Source organism: Phalacrocorax aristotelis, chromosome 13 (genome assembly GCF_949628215.1).
Source record: "Phalacrocorax aristotelis chromosome 13, bGulAri2.1, whole genome shotgun sequence".
NCBI lineage: Eukaryota > Metazoa > Chordata > Aves > Suliformes > Phalacrocoracidae > Phalacrocorax > Phalacrocorax aristotelis.
Window position 1 is genome coordinate 18223731 of NC_134288.1, and position 16999 is coordinate 18240729.

General features: G+C 44.6%; 2 protein-coding genes across 4 annotated transcripts in view; one reads left to right on the forward strand and one right to left on the reverse strand.

The window, feature by feature from the left end:
* SLC9A8 (solute carrier family 9 member A8) overlaps positions 1 to 15157 on the reverse strand; it is a 31503-nt gene extending 16346 nt beyond the window's left edge. The window contains exons 1-6 of one of the 3 annotated variants that reach the window (XM_075108587.1): positions 15008 to 15157; positions 14102 to 14280; positions 9455 to 9535; positions 4651 to 4709; positions 1016 to 1099; positions 19 to 120 (exon numbers count right to left, since the gene is read on the reverse strand). In XM_075108587.1, the coding sequence (XP_074964688.1) occupies positions 19 to 120; positions 1016 to 1099; positions 4651 to 4709; positions 9455 to 9535; positions 14102 to 14132 (357 nt within the window). In that variant the 5' untranslated portion in view covers positions 14133 to 14280; positions 15008 to 15157. Of the gene's footprint in view, positions 1 to 18; positions 121 to 1015; positions 1100 to 4650; positions 4710 to 9454; positions 9536 to 14101; positions 14281 to 14941 lie in introns of all 3 variants that reach the window. The other 2 variants (XM_075108585.1, XM_075108586.1) reach the window with 2 other exon arrangements.
* Positions 14977 to 16999, forward strand: part of B4GALT5 (beta-1,4-galactosyltransferase 5) — a 60090-nt gene continuing 58067 nt past the window's right edge. Inside the window, exon 1 of the mRNA XM_075108591.1 lies at positions 14977 to 15059. The gene's annotated coding sequence lies outside the window, so the exon portion shown is untranslated. The remainder of the gene's footprint in view (positions 15060 to 16999) is intronic.

Sequence of the window (16999 nt, forward strand, 5' to 3'; positions counted from 1 at the left end):
TTAAGTGCTTGTTCTTACCTGGCCCAGGAAATAAATTCCTCCACCTACAATGAAAGCTGATATTGCAGTGCCAAATACAGAAAATAGAGTGATGGAACCAATGTTCTGAAAAAAATTACCCTGGAACACAACAATAAAGTAAATTAGTGAAAATTATCCAAGGGAAAACTCACTTTTGGGTTTGCATCTGAATTAGATTCTGATTCACAGCTGGTTTTCTGATAATAAAGCTTCATTAGTTTGGTACCAGGTACACAGGACATACATCCACACCATCTGCCTGAAGAGCCTGCTCTCCTGAGGACAACAGCAAATCCCTCTGACAGCCAGGAGAGGACATCAGTCTGGTACCCTAACACAAACCAATCTTCAGACAGGCAGCTGGATATTCACCAGCAATTTACACATTACCCACCTTACAGAACTGCAAGTTAATCCACCTATTGTAGACAGGGCATATGAAAAAGGCTTGTAAACTCCCCAGTTGCTAGTCCACTTCTTTAGCTGTGATTTCATGACAGTACTATCGCCCACTGCTCACTCCCTCCCCTGCAGTGCAGCTCAGGTAGGAAGGCAGCACGCAGGGAGGACCAGCACTGTGGGAAACATCCATGGACATACAGGCTCCCAGGCAAAGGGTGAAACCCTTGTACGCATTTTCCTCCTCTTTAGCTATGGAGTGACCCCACCTTTCCCACTTCTGATCCTACTCCTTCCCACTTTGCCTCCTTCACATCAGCCCTTGTGCAGCTCTGATGAGGTAAGAAACCTCTCCAGCCAAGGGCAACCACCTCTGCACAGTACCTAACACCTTGCCAACATTCACTTAACAGTAAACAAGCTACACTCCCTGCATTTGGAGTTGAAGAGCCTTAAATTTTGCACTCTCAATTCCCTGATGATTAATATGATGGAATTTAATGCAATTATTCTAAACTTCATGAAGATAACTAAAAGCAGAATGTGTTCCAAACAAAACCTCAGCATATAAAATGAGTGTCTGGCAGGGACTAACCTTGTGCAATGAATATCCAGATTCAAATATAATAGGTGGAAGCAAAAGCAGAAAAAACATATTTGGACGAAACATTTCTTCTTCCTGTAAAATAAAAATGAAATATAATTTCAAGGATATCACAATCATTGAAATAAGGTCAAACCTTCCAAAAGGGAAATTATTAAAAAAAAAAACCAAACAAAAAACCAACCCTAAAAAAATGTTGGCAAATGAAAATGGCATTAATCTTTCTCCCTCCTAATCACAAAATAAAAGCTGAAGAATAGTAAACTACTCCATGGCTGCCACTTTTTTTTTTTTTTTTTTTTTTTAATTCCAGTGATAGAAATCTGGGCATTACTTATTTTAGATCACTGTCTCCAAATAGGCTGCACAGGAAACACGTTTTTTATGGCAAAGGAAAAGTCTGTTTCCACAAAAAGTATTCCCATTGTATCTCAGTCTCAGAATCTGTAAGGACTGTCAAGGAATGGTGACCTCTTGGCCACTGGTTTGAACATAACCTAGGTTAACCATGGCCAGGGGCAGTTTCACTAGAAAACTCAGCACCGACGAGCAGAAATCGGATCACCACCTTAGTACACTTGCGAGCGAACAGGCTCAGGATACATACTGCTCCCAGGAGTCTGAGGCTTGATTCTCCTTGGCAAATGTGATCTATGCCTGTAATTTAATGGTACTATTCTGACGCTCCCTTTTTACCACCAGAGTGATATAAATGAAGCCTACCATAAAGTACGATGTAATTTTTTTGTGACCTTACTCCTTGTCGCCTGTCACACCACTTGGCTAGCACTGCTTTAGGGAGCTGTACTCCCAGACTGGCATCCTGCTTTTTTTTGCTGGCAGACTAAGCACAGAAGGCAAATTAATCACGTCTGAATGTGCCTCTCTCTCTTTACCCACCAGGCTCCCTCCTGGTCCCCATGGTTCTGAATACAGCAGAACTTGTCACCTTTGTAAGCAACGATTGATTTGTTTAGATCCAGGTTAAATAGCTGACTGACTGTTCTGTTGAAACACCAGCTTTCGAAAAAGAAGCTCTCATCTCTTGAACTCATTCCTATCTGTACCAGTGATAATCATCTTAAAGGATTTGGGGGACTTAGAAAATAAAACTCATCCTTCATAGTGAAATGCTCTAGTCCATTATTCTGCACACAATTCTGTGCGTCGATGGCTAACGCTACCTAGTTTCTGTCAATACAGTAACTGCACTAAAACCCCACATACTGATTAATTACCCTGTTTAAAAGCCCCTGAAAGCAGAGCTGGACAAGGTGAGAAATAATGAACAGGGAGGACTGCATCTGTGCTGCACTGAAGCAGAGACCAGTAAAGCAAAGCACACGGACTGCAATTATCAGCCATGCTAGCCGGCAAGAATCACCAGCAAGTACAAGGTCTGCTGCAGACGTAGTAAGGCATGACTGCAAGAAATTGCATTACAAAGTTCTCAGGGCAGGGCTGTGATCCAAGATTTGCTTTGTACATGGATATAGCCTGCGGTTAAATATCCTGGGTTTTTTCCGTCTCGGAAAAACAAAAATTCTCTAGTAAATTTAAACACCTTTAAAACCATTTGATAAAGTACATAATAATTACTGATTAGGACATTGCACATCTGAAATTGTGACAGCCTATATTAAAGCCTAATCTTTAATACAGTGAAAGTAACTTAAATAAGCAAATAATAATGTGATTTCTGTGACCCTTTACCTTAGCTGACAACGTGAGCAACTGGATGCAGCATCCCCAGTGCCTCCCAAGATTTGACCAATGCTTACCAGAAATAAACTACATAATTCACTAGCTATGATCAATATTTCCTGTGTTTACGGAACCAGTGCTCAAATGAGAGCGTACTTGAAGCTTTCCTTTCTCTTCCTACATACGTGACCTTCTTCAGATTATTTTATTTAACCCATAAGAAGCTATTTTAAAATGCCAATTTTGTGGCTGTTTAACTGACTTTCAATTTTAAGTCAAATCCACCCGACACAAATCAGGAATTAAAAAAACACTAATTAGTGCACCACACACTGTTTCTAATAAGTAAATATATAAAAAATGAAATATCACAACATGATTCTCGAACTATATAATTGCTTAAACGAACGTATACAGAATTAGTGTAGTTAGTTGACAAAAAAAGAAGCAGAATATGTAATTAAAAAGCTATATCTGATTGAAAATCTATGCATTTTCATGTATTTCAACTAAGGAGAAAAAAAAAAAAAAATCTTCCTTTAGGGAAATAACTGCCAAGAAATAATGAGCTGCAAGCTAGGATTAAAATTCACTACTCAGACCAAGATTTTCAGCTTGCTAATATAAATCCTGTTTAAAATTAGTAATTCAGAGCACTGTGATTTCATTGAGTTCACTGATCCAATCCTATTAAACTGTTTGATCCTAGGAAACAAAAATCACAATTCAAATACTGCAAGATTTTAAGTTAAAGCAGGAATAGTGAAGAGTTCATTGCTTTGATGATGTGGATAAACTGTAGGAGGCAACATCCATGCTTCGCTGTAGACTTCACCCCTTGGAGACACTTCTGCCAGGATTCTCCCTCCCTGGGGAAGCCTCGCTAACTCCACACGTGCACAGATAAGACCTCACAGCATCACACACTAATTCGGGTTGTGGGGACCTCTGGAGGTGTCCGATCCAAGCCCCTGCTTAAAGCAGGGCCACCTCAGAGCAACTTCAGCTGCTCAAGGCTTTATCCAGCCAAGTTTTGAGTACCTGTGAGGATGGAGATTCCCAGAATCTCTCTGGTCACATGTTCCTACATTTGGCTGCCATCACTGTTAACATTTTCTTCCTCATACCTAAGTCCATAAAGTGCCAGGCACCAGGACAAGGACAACCTTCTGCACAGAAGCTTTGCCTGTATTTTCTGCTGGAATTAAACCTCAAATCATGTTTTTGTCTCAGTCAGCGTGAAAACTGCTCCTTCTTCAGGAACACTGGTTTTGGCAGCCTCTCCACAAGAAGCGACAGAGTACCCAAGAACCATGCCATGCTGACTGCATTGTTTTGTGAACTGTCTGCTCTTAGCACCAAGCTTTGTTGCAGTCTGAAGTACAAGTAAATAAAATAAGTAAATAACATGACTTTTAGCACAGCTATTCTGAAGAAGTGCTCCGTTTTACCTCTGTGAAACCTATGTTAACATCTTCAGGTGAAATACGTGACTTTACAACGTAGCAAAACACTTTTTTTTTTTTTCTGTGAAAACACCTACAAAATTACCTCCAAAAGGAGGAAGAGGACTAAATACAGTCAAAAAGTATACAGAACAAATAACTGAATTGCTCTATTTTTTACTGTAACTGAACCCAAAGATGCCCGGTACCTTCTTCTACCATGTATCTAATAGGAACAGATTTGGTACTGTAAAAAAGATTATTCAGGGAAAAAAATATTGTGTAGAAAGTGTTCAGCAGGATCAGGACCTCAAATTGGTTGTATTATTATTTAAAACAAACCGCAAACTTTTGGCACCAAGTATAATGTACGTGAGTTTTTGGAATTTACATCTGAAGAAACTAATATTATGCACAACCTTATTTTAAACATTTAATGATTTTTAATTGTAGAACAATGAACTGCTTCAAATATACCTTCCAGTTGGCCAGCTTTTGAGCCTCTATGATTTTTATAAAAGCTCCCATAAGGATACCTAGGAAAGAATGAGAAAACATTCTGAAATATTCACAAAGCACATCACTGTTTCCATTAACTGTTTATTGACTCTTGGTCAACAAAGTTTTAAAAGCGATACCAAGGTGAAACATAAAGCAAGTCTTTCATTCCTAAATCACAACAACACAAAGTGGTTTTGGGTTTGATATATGAGTTTCCAATACATTACACAATTACATACCTTCCCTGCACAAAAGATCGTCACTCAGGATGTCCGAATAACGAACACGCATACTGAGAGTGCCGTGTTCATTGATTCATAAAGGTAACAGGTTTAACTACTCAAAAATGCTTCTCATCTAAGCTGCATTCAAGTAGAATTCCCCCTTTCTTGCTAAAGAATCAGGAAGTTACGAGTTAGGTATCTGTGCGATAGCACAAAACCTTCCTGTCACTTCAATTGTTAACACAGCTTAAGTGAAATCAGTCTTCTCCACGGAAGTGGATTTTGTCCCAGTGAAATCATAGCACTTACTGGCAATGAAGTGGGCAACAAATTCTGATCAGGGTGGAGACACTGCGAGAACTATTTCCCAAATGAACTACACATCTTTTAAGTCATGTAGAAATACTAATTTGAGTATAAAAGAATTTTATCAGGGGTGTCGTGAACTCAATGGTTAAAGCTTATCGTGCTCTTTGCTCCTATACATCTTCAAATAGATAAGACAGAAAACTCCAAACTAACAAGATTTCTTCTGGAAGTCATGAAGATAATTAATGAACTGTCATTAATTGCTTTCAAGGAGTTATGAGGAATTTGTCTTTAGTCAAATCCCAGACCTGTGTTTCTGCATAGCTGTGTTCTATTATTTACAGAATGGAGACTTCATAGTCAAATACCAGGATGTAGAAGTGAGATACACTGAACGAAAGGTAAAAAGTGGCTGAGAATCTTAAAGTATGCTTTCCTGTAACTCATGTGTTTTTGTTCTCTCATGCTGTAGCTATCAAAAGAGTCTTACAAATAGCATCACATGGATTACTCCTGATGGATGTGTCATACACAAAGCCATGAGGCTTAAGCCGTCTTTCATACAAAAATGTGTGAAGGCATCGGTCCCAGAGGACAGAAATAACTGTTCCAAGAAATAGTTTATATGGAGAGGAAGAGCAAAACATTAATGAAGGAACATCAAAGGTCTGCTGTTCTTTGAGGGAGGACAGAATGCAGATACAGCCACTCACATGCCCTACAAACACAGGTCTTGGTACTAACAGTCGGGCTTTCCATTCTGGGATGGAAGCTCTGTCAGAAGCCAAGGACGTTTCTGACTTTGGCAGAGCATCAACATCATCTTCAACTGGTATTACTTAACAGGAAGTTTATGTGGGGGAAAACCAAACCACGACAAACAGAGCCTATACATCCAAAGGCACAGACTTCAGGAAGGATACTTCCTCAACAAAATTCCAGTATTTTATGAATTAGTATCGAGAGCCCTCACGTAAAACTATGTTTCAAGGGGAGTTAAAGAGAATCCCTTAACTCACTTCTGCGTTGGAAATGCTCCAGCGTCGCTTTGTGAAACTGGACCCTGTGAGTAGGCCAACCGTGGCCTGTGGGCTACAGGCTGGGCATCCTGATCCTATGAGCTCAGGAGGCTTAAGCAAAAGGCCAGTCTCAATCTCTTTTTTAGAGGAAGACCTAATCACAAACTGACCCCAATAACAGCATCACAGACAGACGAGGCCCCTTCACTGTATCAAAAGTTAAATGAATATCAATATAAATGTAAGGCAACAGCAGAGGTTAAGGGAAAGGGATGAGCCTGAATCACACAACTTATACCTTTATATAGCACAAGTTACTTCAGCTGCACATTACACACAACAGTACTACTAAACTAAGATGTCACTAAGCAAAGCCACGAAAGAGCTGCACAAAATAAATCCATCACCAAGAGGGTTTAACAGTAGCAGACCAAACTTTGACACCAGTTTTTAAAACCTGTCCCACACATCTTTACAAACTAGTCTTCTTTTATTCCTAGATTAATGAAAGCAGGGTTTGTCCCGCTGGTTCCATCTACTAAATCAGGTAGATCAGTTTTGTCAAGGGGCTAACTGGAAAGCTAAGCCTGTAAGAGTTAATCTAAGCCTCATTCTTTTGAAAATGTTATAGGAATTTTCTTATTACAACCAATCTTTATTTTTCCTGAGAACATCTTAAAACTCTAACAAAAAAAAAAAAAGATAAAAACTCTTCTGCCAACTGTTTTTACCAACAGCATTCCAGTAACGTTTAAGGACAAAGATCAAAATCCAGCCTTAGGGAGCGCACTCCCATCCTGACCGTCAGAGGAGTAACAAGCCCTAGAAATTGTAAAACAGAGGCTTCTGAGCAGCTTAGACAATAGGAGGAAAAACAGTTGTGAAAATCATACTTATCTCCTCTGCTGCCATTTTTATTAGCCTTCAATAACTGCCTGAGAACATCTGCTTAATTCACAAGTCAAAACAGGACACGCCTCACTTCTGGCGCTGCTAGCAAAACCGGATACTTGAAACTCAAGCTGTGCTCTTTGCAGCTGTGTAGATCATTACCAGTAACAGAGGTTCACTGACGAGCAATTAGCTTGCAATTCCAATGATTATTACAGATGCCACGTCCTGTCAACAGAGCTGACAGTAGTTTAAATATGACTGAGTCAATAAACTAAATAAATAAGGCTTAAGTGACACAGGACATCTGTTACCTGGGCTGCTATTGGGTATAACTCTCTTGACTTAATGGAATTGCATTTGCTGGTATCACCTCGTCTGGTTTGGCTGACAGACTACAGCTATGCTGTGGTTCGCAGCAAAAACCAAACTGTGCAAGCTTCCTGCATCCCTCTATGTGAAAATACGAGAGATGCAATGCTGCTCCTTCTTATCCATCCTGAGTAGCAGCCCCAGCACAAAAACTTACGAGTTTCATGAAGATGGTTTTGTTGGGGCTGACAGGAGCACAGAACATACCAGCGCAGCTAAAATCCTTGTCCTGCTGCTGAGATGCCAAGAACGAGAACCAGAAAGGGAAGAATGTCTGTGCCTCTGCTGCTCCCTGCAAAGCTCGGCAGGAGCAGTGATGCAAGCTTGCCTAACACCTCAGCTCAGCGCTGCCCAGTAGCTGGCTTGGGGCAGGATGTAAGGAACGATAGTAAAGAAAATCCAAAACTACGCCAGCAAGAGCAATCAATATACTGCTGCATTTTAAATTGGGTATTACGCTTAAATTTAGATTAGCTATTTAATAACAATGGTAACTAACATGATTAGAAGGCAAATTAACACCTGTCACCTGGACTTTTTGTGTACAAAGAGGAGGGATACTGAAGGGATAGTAATGTCCTTTTGGAACGTTTCAAGACACTAGAAGGTACACTACACAAGACATCTCACCTGTCCACGGGAATAATGTAAGAAGGGAAGGAAAGAGAAGTGTGTCATTAGTGACTCTAACACTGCACAGTTTCTGTGGGGATGACAAAGCAAGTCAGGATGATCTGCAGCAGCTCTGATCTTTCTGTGTCACACTATGGTAGACAGAAGCATGAACACGCGGAAGTCTGATGGATGCTGCTCCTGTAAGGAGGAGGTGTGTCTGCAATACCCAGGAAATCCATACCAGCACTATGACAGATTTCTTACAGGTCTATTTGTTTTTCAGCTGCATAGAAATACCGAAACTCAAACAGGGCCTTGCAAGTGAAGGTCTCTTTAAGCTTCCATACCTTCCACTATGCTAATAACGTGATATGGTCTGCATCAAATAGCTATCTAAAAATTCAGGGAGTCATGCCTGCAGGAAAAAATATTTTTCTTTCTGCTAAGTAACAGCTCTAAGATCTTCTCAATCTAGCACCCAAGATCCAAGAATATTCCTGTTCTGCAGAAAGCATAAGGAACTGACCAGCACCAGAGAGCTTATTACCTCCCATTGAGAAACTGTGAAAATACAGTTAAGAAATATGATAGAAGAAGGTATCAGAGAGTACAGCAGGCAAAGCCCAGGAGAAACACAAAAATCTACCTGCTCCACAAGTATTATGCTCCTCCACACTATGTTAGAATTCCAGCTAAGCACCTTTTCTCTTTTTGTTTTATTTTTAGAACAGCTGGCAGCAAAAGTGTCACTAGTAATACAAGCAAAAATATCAGATTCTTGTAAACAAGTTACAGACCAGGTTCTTTAAATATTATGTTAGACAGTATGTAGAGAAAATAATAAATGTATTTGGCCTGATTTCCTCCTCATTTACACATTTATAAATCAGAAGCAAGAGCACAGAAGAGCTCTTGTCATGGTACTACGGGGGTAGTTTCTCGCAGCCCAGGCAAGTTTTCAGTATGCAGTTACAGTCCCCAGCTGGATTAAAATCACACATACAGACATAATTCTACTGAAACTCATACAAACACATGTACTGCTTCAAACAGAAGGCCAGAACCTCGCTGCCAGGGAGTGGTGCACTATCTTGTCCTACAGCGCAGGTGCAAAAACAGTGTGCAAAAGCTGCCAGGGTACTTAGGTAGTGACATCCCTATAGTGCCTATACGTGTCATTTTACTGGGCAGTCTCTGCATTTAATTCTATGAGTTTTCTTCACTGCATCCAGTTTTCTGCGTCTTTTCTAGTGATGGCTAACACATCACAGAGCATTATTTCAAGTACAGACTACTGAGAGTCCCTGAATTAACACACAAACTCAATATAAAAACGCCATGGTTACTCACCTAAAGAAACAACAGCCACACTCTCTGGTAAAAAATGAAGTCGGTATTTTATCAGCAAATGCACCAATATGATGCAGATAGCTGTGAAGGGAAAAAATAAATTGTAGATTCATAAGTGTCAGAAGAGAATAAAATATACGTTTAAGTAGTATTTCTAAAATACATGCAGCAAAACTTCTCCTAATGATTTAGTAGAAATCCACTAATGCAAGTAACCAAATTTCAGTTCAAACCTAATTTTCACTGAAGTACATAAATGGATCTACCAAAGACAAAAAAATAACTAAGGCAACTTTTAGGCCTTAAAATTATCTTCTAAAATACCAGTATTACTACTTTTAGAGCCTGATTCAACTTACAGGAAAACCTTCTCTGAGCAGAAGCTGTAAAAAAATGTCAGTTATATAGAATACACTGGTTTAATTACATTTTTTGTAAACATTTCCTATTTTTTAAACGAACCATACATGCACACATGGCCTCAATTAAAATTTCAAAGCTACACACTTTCACTTCTGAGTCCCTCTGAGCAGATGGGCTTTACCCAAATGGGTAATCACAGAATCAGAAAAATTATACTGGAGGGGGTCTCTTGGGGTCATCTCGTCCAGCTTCCTGCTCAAAGCAGGGCTAACTTCAAGTCAGCGAAGGTCTCCCAGGGCCTCGTCCTGTCAAGTTTGAAAATCTCCGAAGACAAAAAAAGTCACAACCTCTCTCAACCCCAGTTCCAGTACTTAAGTCTCATGGCGAAGAATTTTCTCCTCTCCAATCCACACTTCCCTTGTTGCAAGCTGTGATTGGTGCTTCGTGTTCCTTTGTGCACCTCAGAAGCGTCTGGCTCCACAGCCTCTGCACCTCCCTTTCGGTGGGGCTATGAGGTTGTAGAACGTGTAATCATTTAAATATCCTGGCTCTCATAACAAGCCTCTTATCCAATTCTTATCCAAATCAGCAAGACACATTTACTGCTGAGCACTGCTAAAAGTTAAACCAGTAAGGGAAAATGACCAGTGTAGAAAAACACAGAACAGATTGGGCTTGAAGTTAAAAAAAATTTAGAATTTAAATCTGATGCAACATTCACTTATTGTTTTTAAAAATTCAATTTTGTACTGTAGTAACGTATGTCACCCAGCAGGAAGGAAGTCTATGTCTCACAACAAAAACAAAGGTGACAGCAATATGAAAATCCCGTTATAACCTCTATGCCAATGGTAAAGGCAAACTACAAAGGATCTTTAGCAGATCTGGGTACCACCCACAGATATGGTTGGAAGATACGGCTTGATTCTTCTAGAACTAATGCAGACAGGACTATAAGAACCAAATAATCCTGGATTATTAAACTCCTAACAATTTTGATCTGAATATTCCCCCCAATGAAAGTACAGTTGTTCTCCCAGTTCAATTTAGCTCAGCAAAGGGTCAAACAAAAAACATCTGGGCTGCTTGTCTGTAATACATGAATACATACATGTATTTTGCTCTATTTACTAACAAACCATTCTGCAGCGGCCTGGGATATAAGCTATATTACTGCTCATGTTTTGTCAGAAAGCAACTGAACTCAAGCAAAGTCAATAGCATTTTATATACTGGAATCAAATTGTGGCCTGTTAATAGCAGCAGAGACTGCTTTAAACTGTGTATTTGAGAAACCCAGTCGTAACTGCAATGGGAATCTTCATTCTCCGTGCTTTGTGCCTTCTAAGTGTCTGTGACCCTCACCCTATTTCAGCGTGGGCAGCACAGTGCCAGGCCACGATACAGCAGCACACATTTTGAACTTGGGAATGAACTAGCTTCTCAGAACTCCTTCCAGGTCTGACCTCCCTCTAGTTAACTAAAAACCAAACTGCTGCTCACAGATGGTTCAGAAGAGCGCTTTCAATTTACGGCCTGAAAAGGTACAAAATGGTCCACAAGTAGTTCTGAGCACTGGCATGGTTTGCTGGATCACACCACCTGTGAACTACTGGGGTCTACAGCATGATCTGCATTTACAGCGTCACAGGAAAAAAGTACAAACCTCATAAATACAAATACCACTTCCATCGTCCTACTCCCCAGTACAGTGCTAAGGAACAGGTATCTCACCAATGCCTGCATTCTCCTAGTTATCTCGTACATGCACTTCATACACAACATGGTGAGCATTTCGTTGACATGCACGTGAGTAGATGGATGGGCTTACAAACTGAGCAAGGACTCATGAAAAACAGTAATATTTGCTCAGTTACTGGCATGTAATTTGTTCCGGGCCAAAGCTGTGGGTTCGGAGTGACCAGCAGGGATGGCTCCATTCATGAAGACTGGCAGGGGTCCCTTCCCCACATATTTACCCAACTTGCTCTCCACAATCTTTATGATATTGATCAATCAGTTCTCAAAACACCCGAGTTTACAGTACAGTACTTTAATGCAGACTCAAACACGTTTACTTTAACGTGCTGTACTAGAAACTGCAGCAGTTCAGAAGCTGACCAACAAGCAACTCAACATTTGGCTGCCAACTGCCCAACAGACTACGGGAGCAATAGCTTCATCACGTATCCTGAGCAAAATTTTATTTAGCCATCAGTCAGTATTATTGAGCTTCATAGCAATTTCCAGTAAAGACATCTAGGACTACTGCATTAAAAGCATTCTATACTGCTCTTTGGGATAGATCCATAAAGGCATCTGGACATTACGGATTTCCAGCAAACTCCAATGCAAGCACAAACACGGTTTCTATTTAGCAGACCTAATCACCAGCTCCTTTCTACCACCTTTTGACTACTTTGGCAATAAAACAAAAAGCAACCATAGTCTAAGAAGTAACTCCCACCACCATAAATATTACGGCAGCCTGGTGTATTCTTTAACTGTTGGTCACCCATTCCTTGTGTAAGGCTGCTCAGCGCGCATCTGGCAGCAATCATCTGCTCCAGGAACTTGCATGTATCGGGAATATACCAACCAGGCAAGAGGCTGGAAAAAGCAGTGTTCCAGACAAGCTACAAGAATATTTGAGTGTCTCCTTAAGGAAGAGCACAGTAAAAGCATATAACAGAAAGGAATTCATAGATCACATGAGCATGGCAAAATAGAGGTATGACTCTGAAAGTGAAGCAGTCTTTGAACAGATAAACAAGCCGCAGAAATCTCGGGTCAGAGACTAGCTCATGCTACTCCAGGCGCCTTAAATTTATGGCTTTGCTTTGACACGACACAGCTCAGAACGGATCTGCATCTGGGTCTATTCCAGTTTAGAACATTTTAAAGGCTCACAATATCCAGATTGAAGAGTACTGCAGATACATTCATTTCCACTCTTCCTACACGCTTAAGTTGTAGATTATGAATGGGAATAACTGTGAACAATAAGCTTTTATACTGGCTTTACTTTGTTCAGGGAACTCCCCTGTCCTGAGGGTGATGCTTTTAAGATCCATCAAGCTATCAGATTGGCATAAATAGGCTAGAACACAGCCAAAAATACATAGCTCTGTTCTTAAGTCCTAGGACTCAGTTTTACCATGAATGGGCCTTTTAAAATCCACGAGACACACATATTCAGACATTTTATTTTAATCTGAGAAGTTGTCTGATCTACTGCACTTTGCTTTGGTCTTTCGTTTCTGTTCAAATCCTAAGATGCAACTGACCTCTGGGAAAACACTAACCTCTTTCAAGACAAACAAGATACTTTAGAAATAAGCAGAAGCCTTCTACTTTTTGCTGCACTTTATAACAGTTATTTATAGGAGACAACATTTTATTTTCTTTACACCCAAATGATTTGCAGAAGTTTCTGCATTGCTGTCAGCTCCGCACCTATTGTCTTCTCCCACTTGCTACTGGAAAGAGTAACCACTTACAAGGCTAGGTGACCTGTCTGTCACAGAGTGTTCTCTCAGTGTAGCTTGCTTTAGGGAAACCAAGCACACATACACACAAACCCTTAACCCTCCATGAGCATTTTGTTATTGTTACAGTTTTGACTAGAGCGTTGCTCTAAGCAGATGGTAAGAGATAAGTATATTCTATTAAAGAAACATGACAGCCCAGACTTACAGAAAAGTTGGGCAGGCAGCTGCCATTCAAAACGCCTATATGTGTACAGCATTAATATAACTACAGCAATCTTGGTGTTATCATCACACTCTTGCAGGAATGTAAGAAAGTAAGGAGAGACAGAAAAGTAGATCCTGAACTTTAGTACTTGTGCATATAAATCCAACTGCCTTCTACTGGCTTATGTAACAGAATATCTAACGGCTGTCCAGAAGCACTAGCAGTAGCTAAATTGACATCTGCCTAGTACACCGTCCTCAAAGACAGCTGCAAGCACCATGGGGTACTCTGACAGAGTCATTTTCATACACGAACACACACCATGTGTTTGATAAAAAAGGCCAAGCCAGTTAAATATCTTGTTTGCACTTTGAGACCACAGCAAAAGGGTTTGCAATGGTCCACAGCTTTGGGAGGTTCAGGCAATTATACACCCAACTTTCTAAATCCCTATGCCTGTAAAATACTCCACTTCATAGAGATAAAACCAGAGGAGAAATAAAATGCCATGATTTTGAAAGCTAGCCTACGCACTCAGATACAGAGTACAAATAACAGAGATCAGAAGACTTTCAGTTCATCATTCACCTAAAACAAGAAGACTAAAAAAAATTGTCATGCCACTAGATTGCTCCTCTTGCTGTGCTTGGACTCCAGTCTGAACTGGAAGGATAGGTTTAGCAGGTGTAGGTACCACCAATTTGGTAGTAGCAGCAAGCGTAGTGTGGAGGGTGACATTGATGACTTCATGGGTGGCATTTGCAGACCTGTCAGGATAACACAATACATGATTATACTGGATGGGAGCAGCACAATAAAGACTTAGCTTAAAAGACATGCATACACAAAACAGCCACCGGGCCACACCGAATTCGTACTAATGCACAACATGTTAAGGATGCTTTTCAAAAGTGGGCTCCGATCACAAATACTGGTAGTTCAGATTCACGGAGCTGATTATTGCCGAGTTCCTTCACGCACTGCAGACCATTCTGCGCTGCAGCTTGGGACGCTGGTGAGAGCCCGACACTGGGGGATGACCCAGCCCGCGTAGCCCGCCGAGCGCCGCACACCCGCTGTGCCGGAGCCACGGCACCGCGGGCGGCGAGACTGCGGCGGGACTGCCCCGGCCAGCCCCGACTGCCCCCCGCGGGCAGGGCCGGCCTCCCCCGGCGGGCAGGACGCTCCTGCAGCCCCTCCGGGGAGCCTCAGCCCGGGGCAGGCCCAACCCGCCGCGCTGAGGGGCGGCAGGAGGGGCTGCGGACACCGCCCCGCCCCACAGGCCCCTGCTGCGCGGGGAGGCGCCCCGCCGGGCACAGGGCAACGCAGCTCTACCCCGGAGGCAAGGCCTTCCCACCGGCAGGCCCGGGGGAGCGGGCCAACCCCGACCGCCGCCCGCGGCCCGCCCGCCGCCGCCGCCGCACTCACTCCGCCATCTTGCCGGCCGCCAGCTTAAACCTCCCACCGCGCTCCGCCAGGCCGCCCCGCACGCACCACTTCCGGAGCTCCTGGGCGGCACTCTACCGGGCGCGCCCGCGACTCTATGGTAGGACCGGGGATGGCCGTGGGGGCGAGCGTGCGCATGTGTGCGGAAAGGCTGACGACGCCGGCGTCCTTCTGCGGGCGCGTGATCTGTGAAGGGGGGAGGGCGGGGGCGGTCACGTGAGGGGGGCGGCTGCGCGCGCGCGGGGTATTCTGCTGTTGCGTGGCGGCGCTGCGTCGTCGTGCCCTCGTGCTGCGGTGTGATGTCACCCGTGTCCCTCAGCCATCACTCAGTGGCTCCCTGTCCCTCAGCCATCGATGCCCGGCACCATGTCCCTCAGCTGCCATCACTCAGTGGCTCCCTGTCCCTCAGCCATCGCTGCCCGGCACCATGTCCCTCTGCTGCCATCGCTCAGTGGCTCCCTGTCCCTCAGCCATCGCTGCCCGGTGCCATGTCATCGCTCAGTGGCTCTCTGTCCCTTTCCCTCAGCCATCGCTGCCCGGTGCCATGTCCCTCTGCTGCCATCGCTCAGTGGCTCCCTGTCCCTCAGCCATCGCTGCCCGGTGCCATGTCATCGCTCAGTGGCTCCCTGTCCCTTTCCCTCAGCCATCGCTGCCCGGTGCCATGTCCCTCTGCTGCCATCGCTCAGTGGCTCCCTGTCCCTCAGCCATCGCTGCCCGGTGCCATGTCCCTCAGCTGCCATCACTCAGTGGCTCCCTGTCCCTCAGCCATCGCTGCCCGGCCCCATGTCCCTCAGCTGCCATCACTCAGTGGCTCCCTGTCCCTCAGGCATCGCTGCCTGGCCCCATGTCCCTCTGCTGCCATCGCTCAGTGGCTCCTTGTCCCTCAGCCATCGCTGCCCGGTGCCATGTCCCTCTGCTGCCATTGCTCAGTGGCTCCCTGTCCCTTTCCCTCAGGCATCGCTGCCCGGCACCATGTCCCTCTGCTGCCATCGCTCAGTGGCTCCCTGTCCCTCAGCCATCGCTGCCCGGCCCCATGTCCCTCCGCTGCCGTCGCTCAGTGGCTCCCTGTCCCTCAGCCATCGCTGCCCGGCACCATGTCCCTCTGCTGCCATCGCTCAGTGGCTCCTTGTCCCTCAGCCATCGCTGCCCGGTGCCATGTCCCTCTGCTGCCATTGCTCAGTGGCTCCCTGTCCCTCAGCCATCACTGCCCAGCGCCATGTCCCTCTGCTGCCATCGCTCAGTGGCTCCCTGTCCCTCAGCCATCGCTGCCTGGCACCATGTACCTCAGCTACCATCGCTCAATGGCTCCTTGTCCCTTTCCCTCAGCCATCGCTGCCCGGCCCCATGTCCCTCTGCTGCCATCGCTCAGTGGCTCCCTGTCCCTTTCCCTCAGGCATCGCTGCCTGGCACCATGTCCCTCTGCTGCCATCGCTCAGTGGCTCCCTGTCCCTTTCCCTCAGGCATCGCTGCCTGGCACCATGTCCCTCTGCTGCCATCGCTCAGTGGCTCCCTGTCCCTTTCCCTCAGCCATCGCTGCCCGGTGCCATGTCCCTCTGCTGCCATCGCTCAGTGGCTCCCTGTCCCTCAGCCATCGCTGCCTGGCACCATGTCCCTCTGCTGCCATTGCTCAGTGGCTCCCTGTCCCTCAGCCATCGCTGCCCGGCACCATGTCCCTCTGCTGCCATCGCTCAATGGCTCCTTGTCCCTTTCCCTCAGCCATCGCTGCCCGGCCCCATGTCCCTCTGCTGCCATCGCTCAGTGGCTCCCTGTCCCTCAGCCATCGCTGCCTGGCACCATGTCCCTCTGCTGCCATCGCTCAGTGGCTCCCTGTCCCTCAGCCATCGCTGCCCGGCACCATGTCCCTCTGCTGCCATCGCTCAGTGGCTCCTTGTCCCTCAGCCATCACTGCCCAGCGCCATGTCCCTCTGCTGCCGTCGCTCAGTGGCTCCCTGTCCCTCAGCCATCGCTGCCTGGCACCATGTACCGCAGCTACCATCGCTCAATGGCTCCTTGTCCCTTTCCCTCAGCCATCGCTGCCCG